Below are 18,406 nucleotides of genomic sequence, written 5' to 3' on the forward strand. Positions count from 1 at the left end.
TACCTTCTTCGAGACAAAAAGTACGGGATAAAATCTGGTTTACTATCAATTATGCGTCAAAGATCCAGTCTTTCTTATCCTGTTCTGATCTCACTCTTATTCGTCTTCCTTTTCTACAGCCTGTTATCGAGTAATGGTCATCACGCATCTGAAGGAAGGATAGGCAGTTTTGACAACTCCATTTTACGATCAAGACCAGTAACTCAACGCAAAGCATTAAAAAGCCAGAGATATCAAGCGACGGCCAAAAAATGCTCCAGCTACGTAGAATATGCCTCGGTCCCACATACCAGGGATACAGATGAAGCGACACCACTTGATCTTCCGTTCCAAAGGCCGCCGGAAAACTGCAGAACTTTCAAGTCTTCAACTGTGGATTTGTTCTTGTCCAAGTTTACCAAAATGCTGAAAGATAGAGATCTGGCAAAATTGTTCGAAAACACATTTCCTAACACTCTGGATACTACCGTGCTATGGCACGTAACAGCTCGCGAGAATCAGGAATCGGTCAATCACAAGCAAAAACCTTTGTTGTACAGAAATGACCTCCCAGAGACTTTCATCGTTACCGGCGATATCCATGCCGAATGGCTAAGAGATTCAGCATGGCAGTTATCTGTCTACCAGCCCTTTATAAAGCACGATTCTAGGCTTAAAGAATTGCTACAGGGTGCTATCAATACGCAAGCCCAATTGGTGGTGGAAAATCCGTTTTGCAACGCCTTCCACCCTCCGCCTTATAGTCACGTTGAAAGAGCCGACATCACAATTGACAAAGTACGTCCCTACCCAGATTGGCGCCGCGTGTTCGAATGCAAGTACGAAATTGACTCTTTGGCCTCGTTTCTAACATTATCTCGACAATTTTGTGAGAATGCACCTCCGGAAGAGCGACTTTCCTTTATCAATCTCGATTGGCTTTTGGCAGTGAAAAGAGTTTTGGAAGTTGTTGTGAAAGAGTCGTCGTCGACATTCTCAGATAAAGGAGCCCCCAACCAGTTTCCCTACACTTTCCAACGAGACACGAATGTGGCATCTGAAACTTTACCGCTTGCTGGTACTGGCAACCCAGTGAATAGTGGAACAGGGTTAGTCAGATCTGCCTTCAGACCAAGTGATGACGCTACCATCTTCCAATTTTTCATTCCAGGAAACGCTTACATGTCAGTCGAATTAGAGGCTTTGTCGCACATCCTGGAGGACTATGTCAATAGCGGAAAGGCATCAGAGCAATACATTCCCGAGATTGAGGATCTGAAGAAAAGCTCGGCTGACCTCTCTCAACGAATTAGGGAGGGTATTATGGAGCACGGCATTGTGAACCACCCAACTTTTGGAGAAGTTTACGCCTATGAGGTTGACGGCTACGGGAGTTCTGTGCTTATGGATGATGCCAATATTCCATCGTTGCTATCGTTGCCCGAACTAGGATTCGTCAGCGTCAACGATGCCGTGTACCAAAATACCAGACGGATGATCACAACCAAAAAGGGCAATCCCTACTATATCGACGGAGAATATTTGCAAGGCATTGGTGGTCCCCACATTGGGATTCACAATGTGTGGCCCCTCGGCTTGATTGTGGCTATTCGTACGTCAGAGAACGATCAGGAAATAAGCGATACTCTGTCAGCTGTTTTGCATAGCACAGGTGGACTCGGACTAATACATGAATCTATTCAAGCCTTCAAGCCCGGCGGAGACACGTTTACAAGACCTTGGTTTGCCTGGGCCAATTCCGAATTTGCGAAAACCATTCTTCATCTAGCAGAGACAAGGCCACACCTCATTTTTGATAAACAATTCCTGGGCGAGGAGTTTGTGCTACAGAGTTTCCTAGCGGCACTGCGTGAAAGTCAGGACGTTAAGCAGGAAGATCCTACATGGCCTAAATGAGTCGAATTTATGATCAAGGTTTCGCGATAATTTCATAAAAGCGAGTTAAGAAGACGGCCGCAAACCAATGGAGTGAATAACCCATAGTGGACTCACAACAATAAATGGAACGAACGCCCTAGTTCATATACTATTCTGGCGGATGAGTTGTCATGTCTTCTTCCGTGAGCTGTGATATATCAAATATAAAGGCTATAGTCCTAAAAGAGTACATATATATAATATATAGTATTTAATGAACTGGCCATCTCCAGTCCAAGGTTTGCGAGTCAGACAAAGCAACAGTACACTCAATTGGTTATGTTTTTCCCTGAATTGTTTACCGGTGCTGTTGGAGCCGCAGTGGACTTGACACTAGACCCAATGCTAAAGTATTGGGTCCTTTTCCCCATCTCCATTGTCATGATTTTGGTAGGTGTTTGTCGCCAGTATATAATGGTGCTTTTGAGCTTGAAAACTAAAACTGTGTCGCAAACAAGGCTAACTGAGGTTCAATATATCAGTAAGGCTCAAGCGCTGCTTGGAAATGGCAGTAATTTGTGCGAGGAATCCTTCAAGATGCGGCAAGAATATTTGGCCAACATCTTAGCGGAGGGTAAATTTTTGGCGCAAAAGGAGAAGCCAGAGACTCCTGCAAACCCACTTACCGATCCCAATGCGTCTGACGCCATGATGGGCATGGCGACTTCAAATTTGGCTAATTACATCCCACAGACGCTTATTATGTGGTGGGTCAATCATTTTTTCGCTGGCTTTCTTCTCATGAAACTACCCTTCCCTCTGACCATCAAATTCAAAGAAATGTTGCAGAACGGGATAATGACCCCCGATTTGGATCCACGCTGGGTGAGCAGTATTTCGTGGTACTTTATCTCCACGCTGGGACTAGCGCCTGTTAACAATTTATTTTTCGGAGGAAGCAACGACGAGCCAGAACTACAAGCAATCGCACAGCAGCAGCAACAGATTCAATCTGTCGTTGGCGGCCCAGCTCCCGATGTTATGATGAAAGGTCTCTCCAATGACCTCACCATCGCGCAGCACGAGTCGTGCTTTGATGCAATAGAAGAAAGAGTCTTGAGACTCTACGCAGACTGAATACAGATTGACCTTCCTACACAGAAGCTGTGTTAAAGCAGAAAGCTAATGGCCCTGTCTGCATTGATTCAAATTGCTGTCTTCTTTCAGCTTTATCTTCGTCGAACATCACATGACTGGGATATTTTGACTTACGACCCCTGTCACGTGACCAAGGTGCTATTACCATCGTCGACATTTTTCAGTGAACAATCTCATCGCCGTTTCCGACTGAACTTGACCTTACAAGCTAGCAAACCGTAACTGGCGTTTGAGCACCACCAAATCTATCAAACAACATGGCTATCCAGACTGTGATTTGCATTGGAATGGCGGGGTCCGGGAAAACCACGTTTATGCAGCGTCTAAATTCCCATTTGCATGCTGCCAAATCACCTCCATATGTTGTTAATCTGGATCCAGCGGTTCTGAATGTGCCATACGGCGCCAATATTGATATCAGGGACTCAGTGAAATATAAAAAGGTGATGGAAAACTATAAACTCGGGCCTAACGGTGCTATTGTAACTAGTTTGAACCTCTTCAGTACGAAAATCGATCAGGTTATAAAACTTGTGGAAAATAAGCGAGACGCCCACGATTATTGTATAGTAGACACACCGGGACAAATTGAATGCTTCGTTTGGAGTGCATCGGGGTCCATCATCACGGAGTCTTTTGCTTCTAGTTTTCCTACGGTCATAGCATATATCGTCGATACGCCGAGAAATTCCTCGCCCACTACTTTCATGAGCAATATGCTCTATGCATGCTCTATCCTCTACAAGACCAAGCTGCCCATGATCGTAGTATTCAATAAGACAGATGTATGCAAGGCTGATTTCGCCCGCGAGTGGATGACAGATTTTGAAGCTTTTCAAGAAGCACTTAGGTCGGATCAGGACCTTAATGGCGAGTCCGGCTTGGGATCCGGCTATATGGGCTCGCTCGTGAACTCTATGTCTTTAATGCTCGAAGAGTTTTACTCGCAACTAGACATAGTAGGCGTTTCGAGTTTCACCGGCGATGGTTTTGACGAGTTTTTGACGGCTGTAGACAAAAAAGTAGACGAGTATGAGTCTTACTATAAGACTGAAAGAGAAGCAATACTCAAGCGTAAAGAAGAGGAAGAAGCTACGAGGAAACAAAAATCTTTAACTCACTTGATGAAGGATTTGGGACTAAAAGAAAACCAAGGTTCATCAAGACAAAAGGATCAAGATGATGAGGCTGAAGTGATCAGTGACCTAGAAGATGCAAACGAAAACGACGGAATTGTATTGAGGGACGAAGATGAGGGTATTGAGAGGGAATACACTTTTGCTGGTGATAGAACCAATGGGGAAGTGAATGGAAACACCGCTCCAGACTTACAGAAACGTTATGAAGAAGCTCTTGAACAAGTCGCTAAAACGGCAAGCAGCGAGACCGCTGAAAACATAGCGCGTTACATCAGGCAATGAAGCTTTGGGCTGGGTTGAAATGTAGCGTTGGTATCATATATACAATCCCTCATCAAAGGAGGTGGGGGCATTACGTACACCATACACACCTTCCCACGACACAGGCGTCTGAAATTGCTCGATTTTTGGAAATTCTTTGATCAAAAGAGGAAGCTGATTACAAGCAGCAACGGCGTCCTCAGAATTGTCACCTTCCTGAACATAAGTATTGAAGTACTGTATTCCTTTCAAAAACTTTGTGATATTATGTGATTGCAGCAGATGGTAGCACAATTTGAACGTGATTTGCTGCGTGCTAATACTTGACTGGAAACTACTCTCGGAGAAGTTGAAAAGAGCGATATTCGTAGGTTGAGGAGCTACATCATTTATCTGAAGTTTTGCCTCGAACTCTGCCACGATGTCATTGACTTGTGATAAATCACATACGCCAAGAGAAAAGGGTGATTTGCGAAATTGTGAAACAGCCACATTTTCATCTATTTCATCTGTAGCATCAAAAATGACCAGCTGGCTGATTTTTAGCTCTTCGATCAGCGGAATCAGGACTTCTTGACAAAAATTGTTTTCATACTTCTGAATGATCGGTGATCTTTGCTGTACCACGTACATCTTTAGTTTGGGGCTGTAGAACAGCTCCAGGGGTGTGGTCAACGACTTCCATTCGGTATGCTCATAAAGGTTGGACTGAGATCCTCTAGCGAAATCAAGAGGTCCAGCGAAAGGGAAAAGATAGAGGCTATCCAATTCTTTTACAAACTTGAAATCTGCACTCAAAGAATGTAGTATCAAATCTGTTGATAGCTGTGGCACATTTCCAGTGGAAACGAGTGGTAAAAGAAGAGTACTCATGGATAATGATTGTAGGTTTCAAAGCAGCTTTTTTTTTTAAACAAGGACAAGGACAGATACTTCAATAGTACCGCTAGCAGTAATGGGCGGATAATGACGAAATCCTCAATAGAAACCTGCTCGAAAGTTGTAAAAAAATCAAGGGAAGCTTTGAGTCTAGGCGATAGTTCGAATCTATAGGTAATATATCTACACTAGATCAAATACCGAACCAGCGTACATAGTGATACTTAAACTTACTTGCGAAAACTTCAGCAGTGACGTGAGGAATAGAGGTCGCTGGTCATCAACACATTTGATGAACGCATTGAAGCATCATTTGTGTGTTTTTTGTTTGTTTGCTTGATTTTTTCAACGTTCACAACTGGCATCATGCTGCCGCGACAATTTCATTTCTGAATAACTCGAGGCGCAGACGGTAGAGAATAATAAAATAGCTAGAGATCATCAGACTAGCACTGAACCACAATATCTGACAGTTCTGTAGATCGAATTACCCTTTAGGACTGAATGTTAGAAATCGCTTAAACGTGGGAGCAAAGGAATTCTTTCCCTAACTGATGTTCCAACGCTGCTCTTAGCCTTGGGTTCTATGAGAAAGGTGTGGTGGATATAGCGAACTGTGCCGTGTAATGATGGGAGTGTCAAGGACGGCGCATAGTTCGGTCCTGATAATCCCGTGGCAGCAGTGGAAAGTAAAAGACCTTCAATCATGAAGGTGACGAAACCTAGTGATGGAACAACGGAAGGATCAAGACTAGTGAAACGATAGCTTTGAGTCTCATGAACACTTATCGTATCACATTAGACGAAACGGGAATCGTATATCTCATGAAATCGATGATGTTATTGTTCTTAGTAGCATTTCCCATTAACCGCTAGAGAGCGTACTCAACACAGTCTCCTAGTTTGAGGCCCGCTACCTCTGGGAGAGAATCGAGATTTGGCTTTTTCAGTTGAAAGTGGCTATGTTGGTGAATGCTAGTCTGGCTGGCCCCGTAGCTTTGTATGTCAAGAACAAAGCAATTCTGTAGGTGACGTCTTGTAGCGATTTCCCGCCATGGGTCACTAGAAGCGATACAAAACTACAGGTTCACCTATTATACGATTTATCGCAAGCATCAAAACTGGGATTTATAGCATTGAGATCATTTTCAAAGAAAACTGTCGGACTTTGTTTAATGACACTAATTAATTCTGACGTTGTGGAAAACAATGGCAGTGGGTTGACAGTTAAAGAAAGGAAGAGCGAACTTCAACCAAAATAACAACACAACACAACACTGCAAGATGCCCGGTAGCAGTCAATAAAATCACACCAGTTTGTGCCATTAGTCAAAATTATTGCACAAGCTTAATGCATCGAATACCGTACAATGCCCGAGAGTTTTAAATTTTACAAGATTTGGTTCAAAACAGTCTCTCCCGAAATGTAAGAAAACCGACTTCATTCGTACACACCTTCAGCAAATCATAACAATTGGTTCTAGTGTGCTTATTCAAATATCATTCTATTCCTACACACAGTCGTCGTATGGCTTCCAACGAAAAGCTGACGTGGTGTGGAAAAAAATTTTTTTATAGCTAGGCCTTGCATTGATGATATGTGCGATGAGATGAGCTTAGCCCTGACTGTAACCGCTGCGAACTCGAAATCGAAAGCAAGTAACGTTAGTTAAGAACTAAGCTACAAACATCATCGTCTTTTGCTGTTTCATTTATCACTTGTGGTGTTCATTTAGAACTAGTTTTCGTAATACCATCAATCCTAGAAGTTCACAATGTCCACTAACTTCGAAAAACACTTTGAAGAAAATGTCGACAACTGTTCTCTGGAACAGTTAAGAGACATTTTGATCAATAAGTCTGGAACCACCAAACTGGCAAATCGTTTCAGAGCTCTTTTCAACCTAAAGGGTGTTGCTGAGGAGTTTGCATCAAATCCTGAAGATGCTCGCAAGGCCACCGAATACATCAACGAGTGTTTTGCAGACGAGAGTGAACTGTTGAAACACGAAGTAGCATACGTCTTGGGACAAACCAAAAATATGGTCGGTGCCCCGCTTTTGAGAAAAGTGCTAGAAGACCAAAACCAGCAGTGTATGGTGCGTCACGAGGCTGCTGAAGCGCTTGGGGCCTTGGGAGATTTGGACTCGTTGCCTATGCTTGAGACGTATTTCAAAGAGGACCCACTGTTGGAAATAAGGCAAACGTGTGAGCTGGCCATCGGCCGCATAAAATGGCAGACCAGCGAGTCGGGAAAGAAGGAAAACCTCCAGGATTCGCTTTACTCGAGCATCGACCCGGCCCCACCCCTCACTTTGGACATCAACATCAAAGTGGAAGAGTTGAAACAGATCCTGAACGACCAGGAAAAGCCATTGTTCGAAAGATACAGAGCGATGTTCAGACTCAGAGACATCGGCAACGACGAGGCCTGTATGGCTTTGGCTTCAGGATTCGACGACCCATCGGCTCTTTTCAAGCACGAAATTGCTTACGTTTTCGGCCAGGTCGGTAATGCTATCGTGGTGCCCAAATTGATCGAGGTGCTGAACCGGGAAAACGAAGCACCAATGGTGAGACACGAAGCGGCAGAAGCCTTGGGTTCGATAGCCACCGATGATGTACTTCCTATCCTCAAGGGTCATCTTAATGATAAAGACGACGTGGTGAGGGAATCGGCCATTGTAGCTCTCGACATGTACGAGTACGAGAACAGCAATGAGTTGGAGTATGCTCCTTCCTGAAATCAGCGCTACGACAAAAGCTGTGCTCACAGTAAATGAAATATAGGCTTATAAATTTATAAAGGGTGTAATAGTGAGAATTCTGGCTACTATTGATCGTACTTCCCTATGCTGTGGAATTCTTGATCGCTACTGACATCTGCATTGATGCCTTTATTAACTTGAAAGTTTAGATCTGCAATAAGAGATAGTGGAAACTTACAACTAAAAGACTAGAAGAACAGCCCACGAAGCCCATAGATTATTCACAATGGCCTCCAAGATAGTGTTTGTTACCGGTAATGTCAATAAGCTCAAGGAAGTGAGGATGCTGCTGGCACCTGCAGAAGGGCAAGTGCCTGCTTTTGAGTTGACGAACATTGATTTTGATTTAGACGAGCTTCAAGACAGCTCCCTGGAAAACATCGCCCGTCACAAGGTGTCACAAGCGCAGGAAAAATTGGCAAAGGGGACTGCAGTTTTTGTGGAGGACACGGCCTTGTGTTTTGATAGCTACAATGGACTACCTGGCGCGTATGTTAAATGGTTCTTGAAAAGTGTGGGACCAGAGGGATTGGTCCGTATGCTTGCCGGATTCGACAATAAGAAAGCCGAGGCTGTAACCACGGTTGCATTTGCAGACTCCAATGGCCAAATACATGTCTTCCAGGGCAAAACTCAGGGCAAGGTCGTGGATCCTCGCGGATCCCGCGAGTTTGGCTGGGATTGCATTTTTGAGCCCGAAGAAGGCGCTGGAAAGACGTATGCGGAGATGGAGAAGAAGGACAAGAACCAAATATCGCAGAGGTCCCGAGCGTTTGCGTTGCTGAGCAAACATTTGAACGGTGCGTCCAACTCTGGAGTGTAATAATTACTGGAATACACACCAAAATAGCAAAGGAGATAGATGAGATATATGAAAGAGAACAAGGATCACACAAGTGTTGAGAACTTTCGTTACCTTCATGTTTGGATCTTTTAAAAAGTGATCACCAAGTCACGTGACAAAATCACCAAGTCATTTTACCGTTTACAGAGGACCACTGAACACCTCTAACATGGTTTAAAATTGAGTAAACTGACCGTTCCAGTATCCCAACCACGAAAATCGTTCTCTATACAAGACTCTATGTGTATTTACTATCCTTTTCCCTCTAAACTGTCACTCTTTCCAGCATCTTCATCTCATCTCGATGACTATATATGATCTGGCAGCTGGAAAAAAAGTTTTCAATATATGAAATCGAAACGTTTCGAGGTCCAGGATACATAAGCGTAAAGACTTGATTCACGTCGTTTACAAGCCAGGAAGAGTGTTGTTTGGTCTTCAAGGAACTCCGTTTCACTTGCGAAAGAGACCTTTTTTTTTAATACAAGTGGTGTGTCTTGTTCGAGAGGAAAGAACAGCAATCTGTTTTGGTGCCAAGGACAGAGTTTTGTACATATATGGACATCTTGGGTCACACGGAAGTAATTAGAGGGAAAAAGCGTTTTTGAAAGGTTGTGCAGCTGGAAAAATCGAGTTCGATTCTTGAGTCTCTGCGCTACGGTCAAATAAATTGAAAAATATTAGGTCAAACAGGACCGTCAAGTTCGCATTTTTACATTTGCATTAATACATCACTCAAGTGTGTGATTCTTAATCACTAACATCGTATGTTGATGATTCAACAAATTCAACACGCCGTCGAAATTGCCAATTCGTCTACCACTGACAATGTGTTGAAACGACAGGCTCTAGACTTTTTGGAAGAAGCCAAGACAAGTGGTTCGGCAGCCCAGGTATTTGCCTCTCTCTTGCAAGATGCGGCAAGCACAGATGTCAGCAAGTTTGTGGCATTGCAGGTTTTGAGTGATCTAGTGGTGGCCAGCTCCGGCGAACAGCTGGAATTCCTAAAAAACACATGTGTGGAGCTTTTGCGCACCAGAGGGGCAGCGAACAGTAAAGTAGAAGAACCCGAATACGTCAGGAATAAGGTTGCAGAAATGGCAACGCGGCTTTTCTACTGTATGTACGGCGAGTGCAACAACAATTTGTGGCCTACGTTTTTCGACGATCTGCTTCAACTGCTCAGCATTGATGGGTTACAAACCGGTACATCAGCCGAATTTTCCAGTGTGGGCCTTGATCTCTTTTTGAAGATCGCTCTGGCGGTCAATTCAGAAATTGCAGAGCAGACCTTCGTGAGATCTAAAGACATTCAATCTAAGAATAACGACCTCAAAGACACCATGAGAGTACGAGACGTACAGCTCTTATCTTCACTTTGGCTGAACACGCTGAAGCTCTTCAAATTGCAACAATTTCCAGCTCAGCTTGCTAATCTTACACTCTCTTGCATCGGTTCGTACATTTCTTGGATAGAAATTAATTTGATTGTGAACCCCGAATATATCAACATTATCTTCGATTTTTTGGACCAACCTACTTCTAAAATTGCATGCGCACAGTGCCTGTGCGAAATCATTTCCAAGAAAATGAAATCAGGAGATAAACTCGCTTTGTTGAGTATGCTCAATTTGACAGAAAAAGTTGTTAGTGTGGGGGACGATGACCTTGAGGTCCAAGAACAATTAGCTAACTTGGTTGCATCCGTTGGTCTCGAAGCTTCGATAATTCTGGATCGGTGCAACGAAGACACATCAGGACAAGAATCTCAAGAAATTGCAAGCGCTGCTGACAGGTTAATTATACATCAAGTTTCTCCATTGGTGTTGAAATTTATGGAGCATGAATATGATTCAGTCACTCAGCAATGCTTCCAATTTATCTCTCATTATCTTCAGTTTCTGAAAAAGTTCTTTGCGTTGGGTGGAAAACCTGGCAGTGCTGTTGCCATGAATTCGAAAAGACTTTTGTTAGACTCCGATCACGAAAACTTCCTGGATAGTCTAATAAAAGTATGCATGAAGAAAATGATGATAGATGAGAGCTGTGATGAGGATTCAATAGACGATATTGACGAATTTAACGAGACCATTAGGTCAAAACTTAAAATATTTCAGGATACCATAGCGATAATAAATCCGGGAATTTACCTGAGGAATGTTGTGGAAAATGTACAGGGTCTTTTGGGCTCAACCGACTGGAGGCAGCTCGAATTTGCCCTCTATCAAATGCATAATTTAGCAGAAAGCATCCGCAACAATCTATTTGGCGTTACAAAGAAGGAAATAACCTCTTCAGAACCTCACAATGTCATGTGTCGCTTCATGGCGACGTTGCTAGACAGCACCAACATTTTCATGGTTCAAAATGCATTAGTACAGGTGTCCTTCTTCGAGCTCATCGTGAGACACCATTTGTTTTTGCAGGCGTCTTCAAAAGACGAAATCACTCTTTTGAATACATTCTGCAGCGAACTTGGGATGTTTAGCAGCAAGGAAAGGGTAAGATTGAGGACATGGTACCTGTTTACTCGCTTCGTCAAGTTAACTAAACCAAAACTAGCAGCAGAGCCTCTTTCTCAGCTGCTCATCAAGATATCCCAGTTGCTGGTTATCAAAGCGGTGGAAACAACACAGCAGTCACCAGAGCACAATGTCACATTTAACAATCAACTTTACTTATTTGATGGAGTTGGGATGCTAATCGGTGCTAGTTCAGACTCGACTTATAATTTACTCGACGGTGTTTTGGTTCCCCTCTTTTCCAGCTTGGAGTCCTGCATCTCAGACCAAACTAAGTCGTCAAATGGGGTGATGCAAGCCCATCATGTTCTAATGGCGATTGGTACTGTAGCCCGAGGCATTCATTCCGGGTTGGTGCCAGACAATCAGGTCAATAGCACAGAGGTTGCGAGTAAATTTTTTTCACGAGCGCTGGTTGAAAAGTTCTCGAACGTGGCCGAAGTAATACTGGTTACGTTCTCTTACTTTAACAAACACGAAGTTATACGTGATGCGACTAGGTTCGCTTTTGCGCGTTTGATCCCGATTTTAAATGAGGAGATTTTGCCATTCACAAGTCGGTTAATTGCTATATTTTTGACGTCTGATCTTAAGGTTTTGGAATTGAACGATTTCTTGGGATTTCTGGGTCAGATTGTACACACTTTTCACAAGAGTGATGTTTGCTATCAACTGCTAAACAATTTACTTTCGCCGGTCATCGAGAAAGTCTTCAACGCAGTTGCTCAGGAAGAAAGCGATGCCGAATCAGTCCAAAGCAGCGTCATGGCGTCAAGCATCATTAAAAATACAAATGAAAAAAATGTTGTAATAACGGACTCTTTTCGTGACAAGATCCTTCTGAAAAAGGCATATTACAATTTTTTGCAGTCATTTGTGACCAATCACTCCACTTCTCTGTTTTTGACGGAATCAAACAGGGCTGTGCTACCCATAGTGCTAGAAGATCTACTCAGTTACACTCCAGATGAAATACAGGAAACCTCGTCGATGAAACTTGCTCTAAATGTATTGGTCAATTTTGTCAAGTTTTTGGGAACGGGTACGTGCACAGACGCAGAGGATCCCAATGCTAACAATTTTGGAAAACTGGATGGGCTGGGAGAATTTTTCATTGCTAGAATCATTCCACTTGTTTTCGAGATACCATTCAAACCGGAGTACGGATTCAACGTCCGAGATGCCAGCTGCAGAGTAGTTGCGTGCGACCTTTCTAGGTCGTTGAAAGCATTACACAGAATTTATGAGCAGTCAAATTCAAACCTGTGCATCAACTACCTGACCGAAAACTATTTCCCTCAGGTCCAATTTCCCGATCAACTATCAGCCGAGTTTGTCAATGCATTGGTGAACAGCGACGACAAAAGCTTCGAAAAGTATTTTGTGACTTTTATATCGAACATGGTGGGTTAACCCACTGTGTTGTCTAAACGGTCTGTCAAAAGATGTGCCAGAGTCGCCCGAGTCTCTATAGGCCTGCGAAAAACAACACGCTGTAGTTCTTTAGTGTGTCCTGCATCTATATTCGACATCGCAGGTATACAAGGAAAAGCGTCTCAAAACCAAAAAAATAAAGAAGAAAGAAAACAGGAGAATAGGAAGGACATGCAGGCTCAAGCCTATTTTATCCGAGGCGATCTTTAATCTATGTCGGGGCATCCATTTTCATGAGTTATGCTTGACATAAGGATTTTGGTTTTTCTTCTTTTTTTCAATATTTACCTTAGCATGGCATGGCTTCACAGGCCACAATCTAGCATATAAGCATATACAAGCAACAAGCGTTTTCCTAATGAAGGAAGATGGGACGGAACTCCAAGTCTTGCCTGTATATTCATAGAATATGCTGTCCGCCATCCATTTGAGATGCAAAAATTTGTAAATTTGTAACATGTCATATCACAACTGGAAAATAGAGAAAACTGATAGAGAGACCATCAGTAGCTCAACAGTCCTTCAAGTTCTCAGAAGCCATTTTAAGATGGCCCTATCACTGTCGGTGTCAGTATTTCAAGAGTTCATCAGTCACGTGATCCCAATTGTTCCTAACCGTTACTGTAATCAACAAAGGTGCGAGTTAACCGTCAAGGTTGAACTGTAAAGTTCGATCCTGACCATATTTCGGAACAGTAACTGAATAACTCTCAGAGTACCATCTCCTTTCCTCTACACGTCGCTGGCTCTTCGTCACCGCTTATCTTGTAGGTAAGTACTGGACGTACACAATGACTCTATCTAAAATCGTTAAATTAGCAAGTTTACGGTATAGTTCACCCAAAGATTGAAGAGATCGTACATTAACGGGCAGGTCAAAAACGCTCAAGCGAGAGACTTTGGGTCTTAAGATGTCTGGACTAGAGCAAGATCTATTGATGAATGGTAAAATAGAAATTTGCCCGGAGAAAATAGCCTTTACAGATGATATAGTAGAAAATGCTGCATCAGGCGATATTAAGGACACCGGAGCTACGACTACGGTTATCGACGAACTTGGGGGCAAAAAGATTGAAGAGTTCAAGCCTTTGAATAGCACAAAATCTCATCTGTACACAATGCAGGAACTGGTGGAAATAGGCAAGTCATTATCTGATCAGTCTCAGGTCTCACTAAGCGTACATATTCCAAAAAAGAGTTTCTGGAGATTGACCAACAGACACCCAGATAGAAGACAGTCTGAAGTGGGCGCTAGTATGGGAAATGGTCACAAAAATGGATCAACATTCCGAATGCCGGAATCCAACGCTGAAAAGAAGAATCACAGGGCAAAAAATACTCGCAACGCGAAACGTGGCAGCAAATTTGCCAAGGGAGATAAGCCTTACTTGGAAGAAAAAGATGTGCAAGTGAACAACGATGATCTGCTTGCATTGGAGGAGAAGATAAAGCCCACAGGAAACTCTATCACAGATTTTGAAAACTGGAGGAAAAAAATGAAGGAATTGGAGGGTCAAAAGAGGGGACCTTCAACGAACAGTAGCTCCGATGCAATTGAAAGACCTACACTATCCAATAATGGGAGCTCAATTTCTGATTTTTTCAATTTAAACAGGCAAAGCTCGTCCAATTTCGAAGAACTTGAACCAGACCAGGAAACTTTGGAAAGCGCCAAGACCTCTTCGCATTCTCGATTCTCTTCTTTTTTCAATACTGGAACAGCAGCTAGCAAAAATGAATCATCCAGCACATTAGCCCAACCCCCAACACCCAAGGAGGCCGAGGCAAAGTCTAACGCTGGTTCCCGTATCTTGTCTTTTTTCGACAATATGGAGACCGAGAAAGGTGCAGCAGAGCAACTACCACAACACAAAACTTCCTCCACTTCATCTGTATCATCACCACCGGTGCAAGAACAGACAAATAACCACTTTTTCCAGGGGCTTTTGAACAGAGGCAAAGCATCCCCCAGCCCAAAAGCAGATGACGCGCGAGCCTCGAATGATAGTGTTGCCACGAAAGCGCGTGCTACAGTACCTTATTCTACCCCTGGTGGTGAACAATCAAAGGTCCAAGAGCATCAAAGAGCTAGAGCTCCTCCCGGTCTGTCGTCGATACCAGGAAACGCCCCCGTTGCACCTAATCAGGGGCCCTCCGGTTATCATATGGGCATGTCCATGAACACGTATTCTCAAAATCCACCGATGGCTCAGCCACCTACTGGATTTCAGCAATTCCAGATGCCACCTCCAGGAGTTGGCGTGCCTCAACCTTTTTTCACTAACCAGGGGCAAGCTAGTGAAAAAGGTAACAAGGTCTTTCGTCCACCCAACATGCAACTCCCGTTCATTCCGGGCCCTCACAACATGCCACCACCAGGTTTCGGCCCGATGCACGGTATGCCTCCACCAAACATGTCACAAGAAATGCCTCTCCCTATCAACAACATGATGGCTCCTCCACCCGGATTCTTCAATCAAGGAGGCCCTATTCCTCCTTATGGGAACCCTCAAATTGCCCCACATGCTTTGAACGGCAACGTTCAGCAGCAAGGTATGCGTCCGCGCGAGGCTAAGTAATTGAAGGGCTGCAAAATTTTGCTTATTTTCCAACACTGAAAAGCTTGACCAGTGTTATTTACGATTACGATGCAAACGATGCCGTGGGATGAACACGCAGTTTTTGTTTTACTTATTTTTTAGTATATATCACATACCTTTTCTGTACAGATTGGCGATACCGATAGCTAAACTGGCTAATTGAATGTGTTCGTTCCCCCCATTTGTTAGCTTTGAATCTGAACCGAATATTAGCCAAGAAACTTCATTTTTGAAAGACTTGGTAAGCTGATCATTATTGATGTAATACTCATGAAGCTGATTGACCATTGCAGCCCCACTCCAACCACTTCTTTTGAGCTCACCCACGTAATTCATAATTTCAGAGAAGTCCATGCTTGTGATCTTACTTGTGAGATTCGAGACCAAATCTGATGGCACAGTACCAGCCAGCTCATCTACTGCAAGGCGAGTAACTATAGGTGGGTCTAGGTGCTTAACAATCTTGGAAGACGACTGTAGAAGCATGATAGCTCTCCTTAAATCACCCTGAGACACATCCATTATTTTTTCCAGCACGTTGTCTTCCAGATTAAGGCTTTCCTGGGTCGCTACGTGCTGAAGACGTCCAAGCGCGTTTGAAGCATCTAAAGATTTGAAGCGGAATTTTGAGCAACGCGATGCCAAGGGATCGATAATTCTGGTAACGTAATTGCAAATGAGACAAAAGCGCGTTACATTTGAGAAGGTTTCCATGGTTCTTCTCAAAGCGCTTTGAGCGTCAGCGGTCATTGAATCGGCCTCATCCAAGATAATAATCTTGTAAGGCGGGCATGGGTATTTCTCTATATCGGATGCAGAAGGCTTTGAAACTGTCAGTCTAGCAAAATTCTTGATTTTGTCGCGAACAATTGCTATTCCTCTTTCATCTGAAGCATTCAGTTCCAGCACTCGACTTTTAGTCAGCTCTGGGCCGTACAATTCTTTAGTCAACGCCAAAATTGTCGAAGTTTTACCAGTTCCAGGTGGCCCATAAAATAGCATGTGTGGCAAATTAGCAGATTTCAGCGTTTTCTGTAAAACATTGACTGCATGGTCTTGTGCCGTTACATCTTCCAATTTTTTTGGCCTGTATTTTTCGATCCAGGGCTTCGAGTCCTCGTTATTAGGCCTCTCAGAAGAGGCCGTTTTCTGCCGCTTGTTGAAGAAGCCCTCACTCATTATCTTTTTATAAGTCGTATATGCTCCAATCAGCGGGAATGTGAGTGTTCAGACTCGCTATAGATGCGTGAGCTTGTAGTTGTCAATTGAGCTTTGAAAGTTGGATTGGTTTGATTTGGCTCTCTCGAGTTTTACCAGGCTATTAAGGTTTAATGAAAGTCACATGATCCCCTATATGCTGAACGCCAGTTACCAAAGAATAGCTATTCATGCTTGTTAGTAGCCCTGAGATTATGAACCAAAACTAGCGCTTGATACCTGCTAATTATTTGGTATTGAATATCTTTCTGAGAGCGTGTTTTTCTGTTTGATTCGATGTTGTTGGTCTTTTGTTTGATTTTTTTTTGGAGGTTTTGAAAGTCCGAGTTTCCATCAACAAGGGTCGAGGAGCTATGATTAACTCGGCTTCTTGCATAAGAGTGCAATTTTTCTGTGTTCAAATTTGGTCTCTGTCGAGAGGAAAAGAAATCAATGACATCTGGTAAATGATTGAAAATAAATACTAGATCAATTATTAGCCAACCATTAGCACCGTGGACAATTCGCAAAGAAGCATTTCTTAGCAAAACTATGCTCCAAATTTCGAGTTAACCCAGAAGCCAGCACTAGTTCCATTTCACGTACATTTTTCGTCGGAACCTCCTCTTGGCGTCAGGATTATTACCAGGTGATAGTTAATTCACGTGATCAATGACAGCGACAGAAGAGAGAAGCTTGAATAACTATAGTCGCCAAGCGTCAAGCCACTAGAAGTACTTAAGCGTCAAATGATTTTTAATTTCGATAGACCAGTGCCGGGTGGCTTGTTAAATCGCCAAAATTCCGTACCGACAACAAATTGCAATACGGCGAGATGCTCTCACTTTAACTCAAAGAAATCGGATTAAAGACCTCTCCGAAACAAGTGCAGGATTATGGAACTTGAGTGAATTGATCTGGGCTTTACCACAAGACGCTACTCCGATTCTCTCAGATTCTCAGACTAAAACTGCATACTATTTTCAGAGACAGGTTCTTCAATATTTAGAGTCCAAATTTGCTAACCATGGCACTGAGAGCTCTAACAGTATTCTCAAACATTATGAGAGTATCTAAATAGTGCAAATATCATGCCGGACTCGAAGAGTTCTGTTCTTAGCTAAATCCTTGAAGGTCACGTTATTTTTTATAGTGAATATGATCTCTACAGTTCACATACTGAGATGAATTAGATAGACGATGAGGCATGAGTAAGCGATGAGCTACTGATCCAGGTAAGCAGCTACCAATACAAATTATCAATCACTCTTTTTCAGTATCGATAGCATCATGAGCGTCAGTGATAGTGATATTTGGGCTTCTGATTTAGATTTGGCTTCCAGCGAATTTCAGCAACAAGAATCGGCTGAAATACGGAAACTTCGATCGGTACATAATAAAAGAGGATATTTGGACGGCATCACCTCTGCCAAAGAGGACAATTTACAAAAGGGATTCGACAGCTCGTACAGTGTAGGATCCAACCTTGGTGTTCGCATTGGTGTGATTCTAGGTGAGCTACAGATACTTGCACTTTTACATGGCGGAAGTGACAAAGCATTGACCGAGGATTTCCAACGGGCACAACTAGAACTTCGAATCAACAAAGTGCTCAGTAAGCAGCATTTCGACGAAAACTGCAATCCTATACATGTCAATAGTCCCATACAACGGTGGGAGAAAATACTTGGTGACTATCGAAATAAGTACCCACGGATTTCGTCTCGCTAAACAAAAAGTTCCTAGT

General features: G+C 43.1%; 10 protein-coding genes across 10 annotated transcripts; 8 read left to right on the top strand and 2 right to left on the bottom strand.

Annotated features, from left to right (window-relative positions):
- Nucleotides 1-51: 51 nt before the first annotated feature.
- On the top strand, nt 52-1,896 carry LALA0_S07e03532g (LALA0S07e03532g1_1; the record flags this gene model as incomplete). Its single annotated transcript, XM_022771467.1, has 1 exon — nt 52-1,896. One exon carries the CDS (start codon nt 52-54, stop codon nt 1,894-1,896), a length of 1,845 nt encoding a protein of 614 aa, XP_022629371.1.
- A 300-nt stretch (nt 1,897-2,196) lies between these two features.
- On the top strand, nt 2,197-2,994 carry EMC3 (LALA0S07e03554g1_1; the record flags this gene model as incomplete). The annotated part of the gene is made up of 1 exon (XM_022771468.1): nt 2,197-2,994. The coding sequence occupies one exon, from the start codon at nt 2,197-2,199 to the stop codon at nt 2,992-2,994; it is 798 nt and encodes a 265-aa protein (XP_022629372.1).
- Nucleotides 2,995-3,272: 278 nt separating this feature from the next.
- Nucleotides 3,273-4,436, top strand: NPA3 (LALA0S07e03576g1_1; the record flags this gene model as incomplete). Its single annotated transcript, XM_022771469.1, has 1 exon — nt 3,273-4,436. One exon carries the CDS (start codon nt 3,273-3,275, stop codon nt 4,434-4,436), a length of 1,164 nt encoding a protein of 387 aa, XP_022629373.1.
- Nucleotides 4,437-4,469: 33 nt separating this feature from the next.
- On the bottom strand, nt 4,470-5,288 carry ADD66 (LALA0S07e03598g1_1; the record flags this gene model as incomplete). The annotated part of the gene is made up of 1 exon (XM_022771470.1): nt 4,470-5,288. The coding sequence occupies one exon, from the start codon at nt 5,286-5,288 to the stop codon at nt 4,470-4,472; it is 819 nt and encodes a 272-aa protein (XP_022629374.1).
- Nucleotides 5,289-7,069: 1,781 nt separating this feature from the next.
- Nucleotides 7,070-8,038, top strand: LIA1 (LALA0S07e03620g1_1; the record flags this gene model as incomplete). The annotated part of the gene is made up of 1 exon (XM_022771471.1): nt 7,070-8,038. One exon carries the CDS (start codon nt 7,070-7,072, stop codon nt 8,036-8,038), a length of 969 nt encoding a protein of 322 aa, XP_022629375.1.
- A 250-nt stretch (nt 8,039-8,288) lies between these two features.
- HAM1 (LALA0S07e03642g1_1) lies at nt 8,289-8,885 on the top strand (the record flags this gene model as incomplete). Its single annotated transcript, XM_022771472.1, has 1 exon — nt 8,289-8,885. One exon carries the CDS (start codon nt 8,289-8,291, stop codon nt 8,883-8,885), a length of 597 nt encoding a protein of 198 aa, XP_022629376.1.
- Nucleotides 8,886-9,679: 794 nt separating this feature from the next.
- Nucleotides 9,680-12,841, top strand: LOS1 (LALA0S07e03664g1_1; the record flags this gene model as incomplete). Its single annotated transcript, XM_022771473.1, has 1 exon — nt 9,680-12,841. The coding sequence occupies one exon, from the start codon at nt 9,680-9,682 to the stop codon at nt 12,839-12,841; it is 3,162 nt and encodes a 1,053-aa protein (XP_022629377.1).
- A 932-nt stretch (nt 12,842-13,773) lies between these two features.
- On the top strand, nt 13,774-15,441 carry EAP1 (LALA0S07e03686g1_1; the record flags this gene model as incomplete). The annotated part of the gene is made up of 1 exon (XM_022771474.1): nt 13,774-15,441. One exon carries the CDS (start codon nt 13,774-13,776, stop codon nt 15,439-15,441), a length of 1,668 nt encoding a protein of 555 aa, XP_022629378.1.
- A 129-nt stretch (nt 15,442-15,570) lies between these two features.
- RFC2 (LALA0S07e03708g1_1) lies at nt 15,571-16,641 on the bottom strand (the record flags this gene model as incomplete). The annotated part of the gene is made up of 1 exon (XM_022771475.1): nt 15,571-16,641. The coding sequence occupies one exon, from the start codon at nt 16,639-16,641 to the stop codon at nt 15,571-15,573; it is 1,071 nt and encodes a 356-aa protein (XP_022629379.1).
- Nucleotides 16,642-17,949: 1,308 nt separating this feature from the next.
- Nucleotides 17,950-18,390, top strand: YAE1 (LALA0S07e03730g1_1; the record flags this gene model as incomplete). Its single annotated transcript, XM_022771477.1, has 1 exon — nt 17,950-18,390. The coding sequence occupies one exon, from the start codon at nt 17,950-17,952 to the stop codon at nt 18,388-18,390; it is 441 nt and encodes a 146-aa protein (XP_022629380.1).
- Nucleotides 18,391-18,406: the final 16 nt, after the last annotated feature.

This window comes from Lachancea lanzarotensis, scaffold LALA0S07 (assembly GCF_000938715.1).
Source record: "Lachancea lanzarotensis genome assembly LALA0, scaffold LALA0S07, whole genome shotgun sequence".
In the NCBI taxonomy this organism is placed as follows: Eukaryota; Fungi; Ascomycota; class Saccharomycetes; order Saccharomycetales; family Saccharomycetaceae; genus Lachancea; species Lachancea lanzarotensis.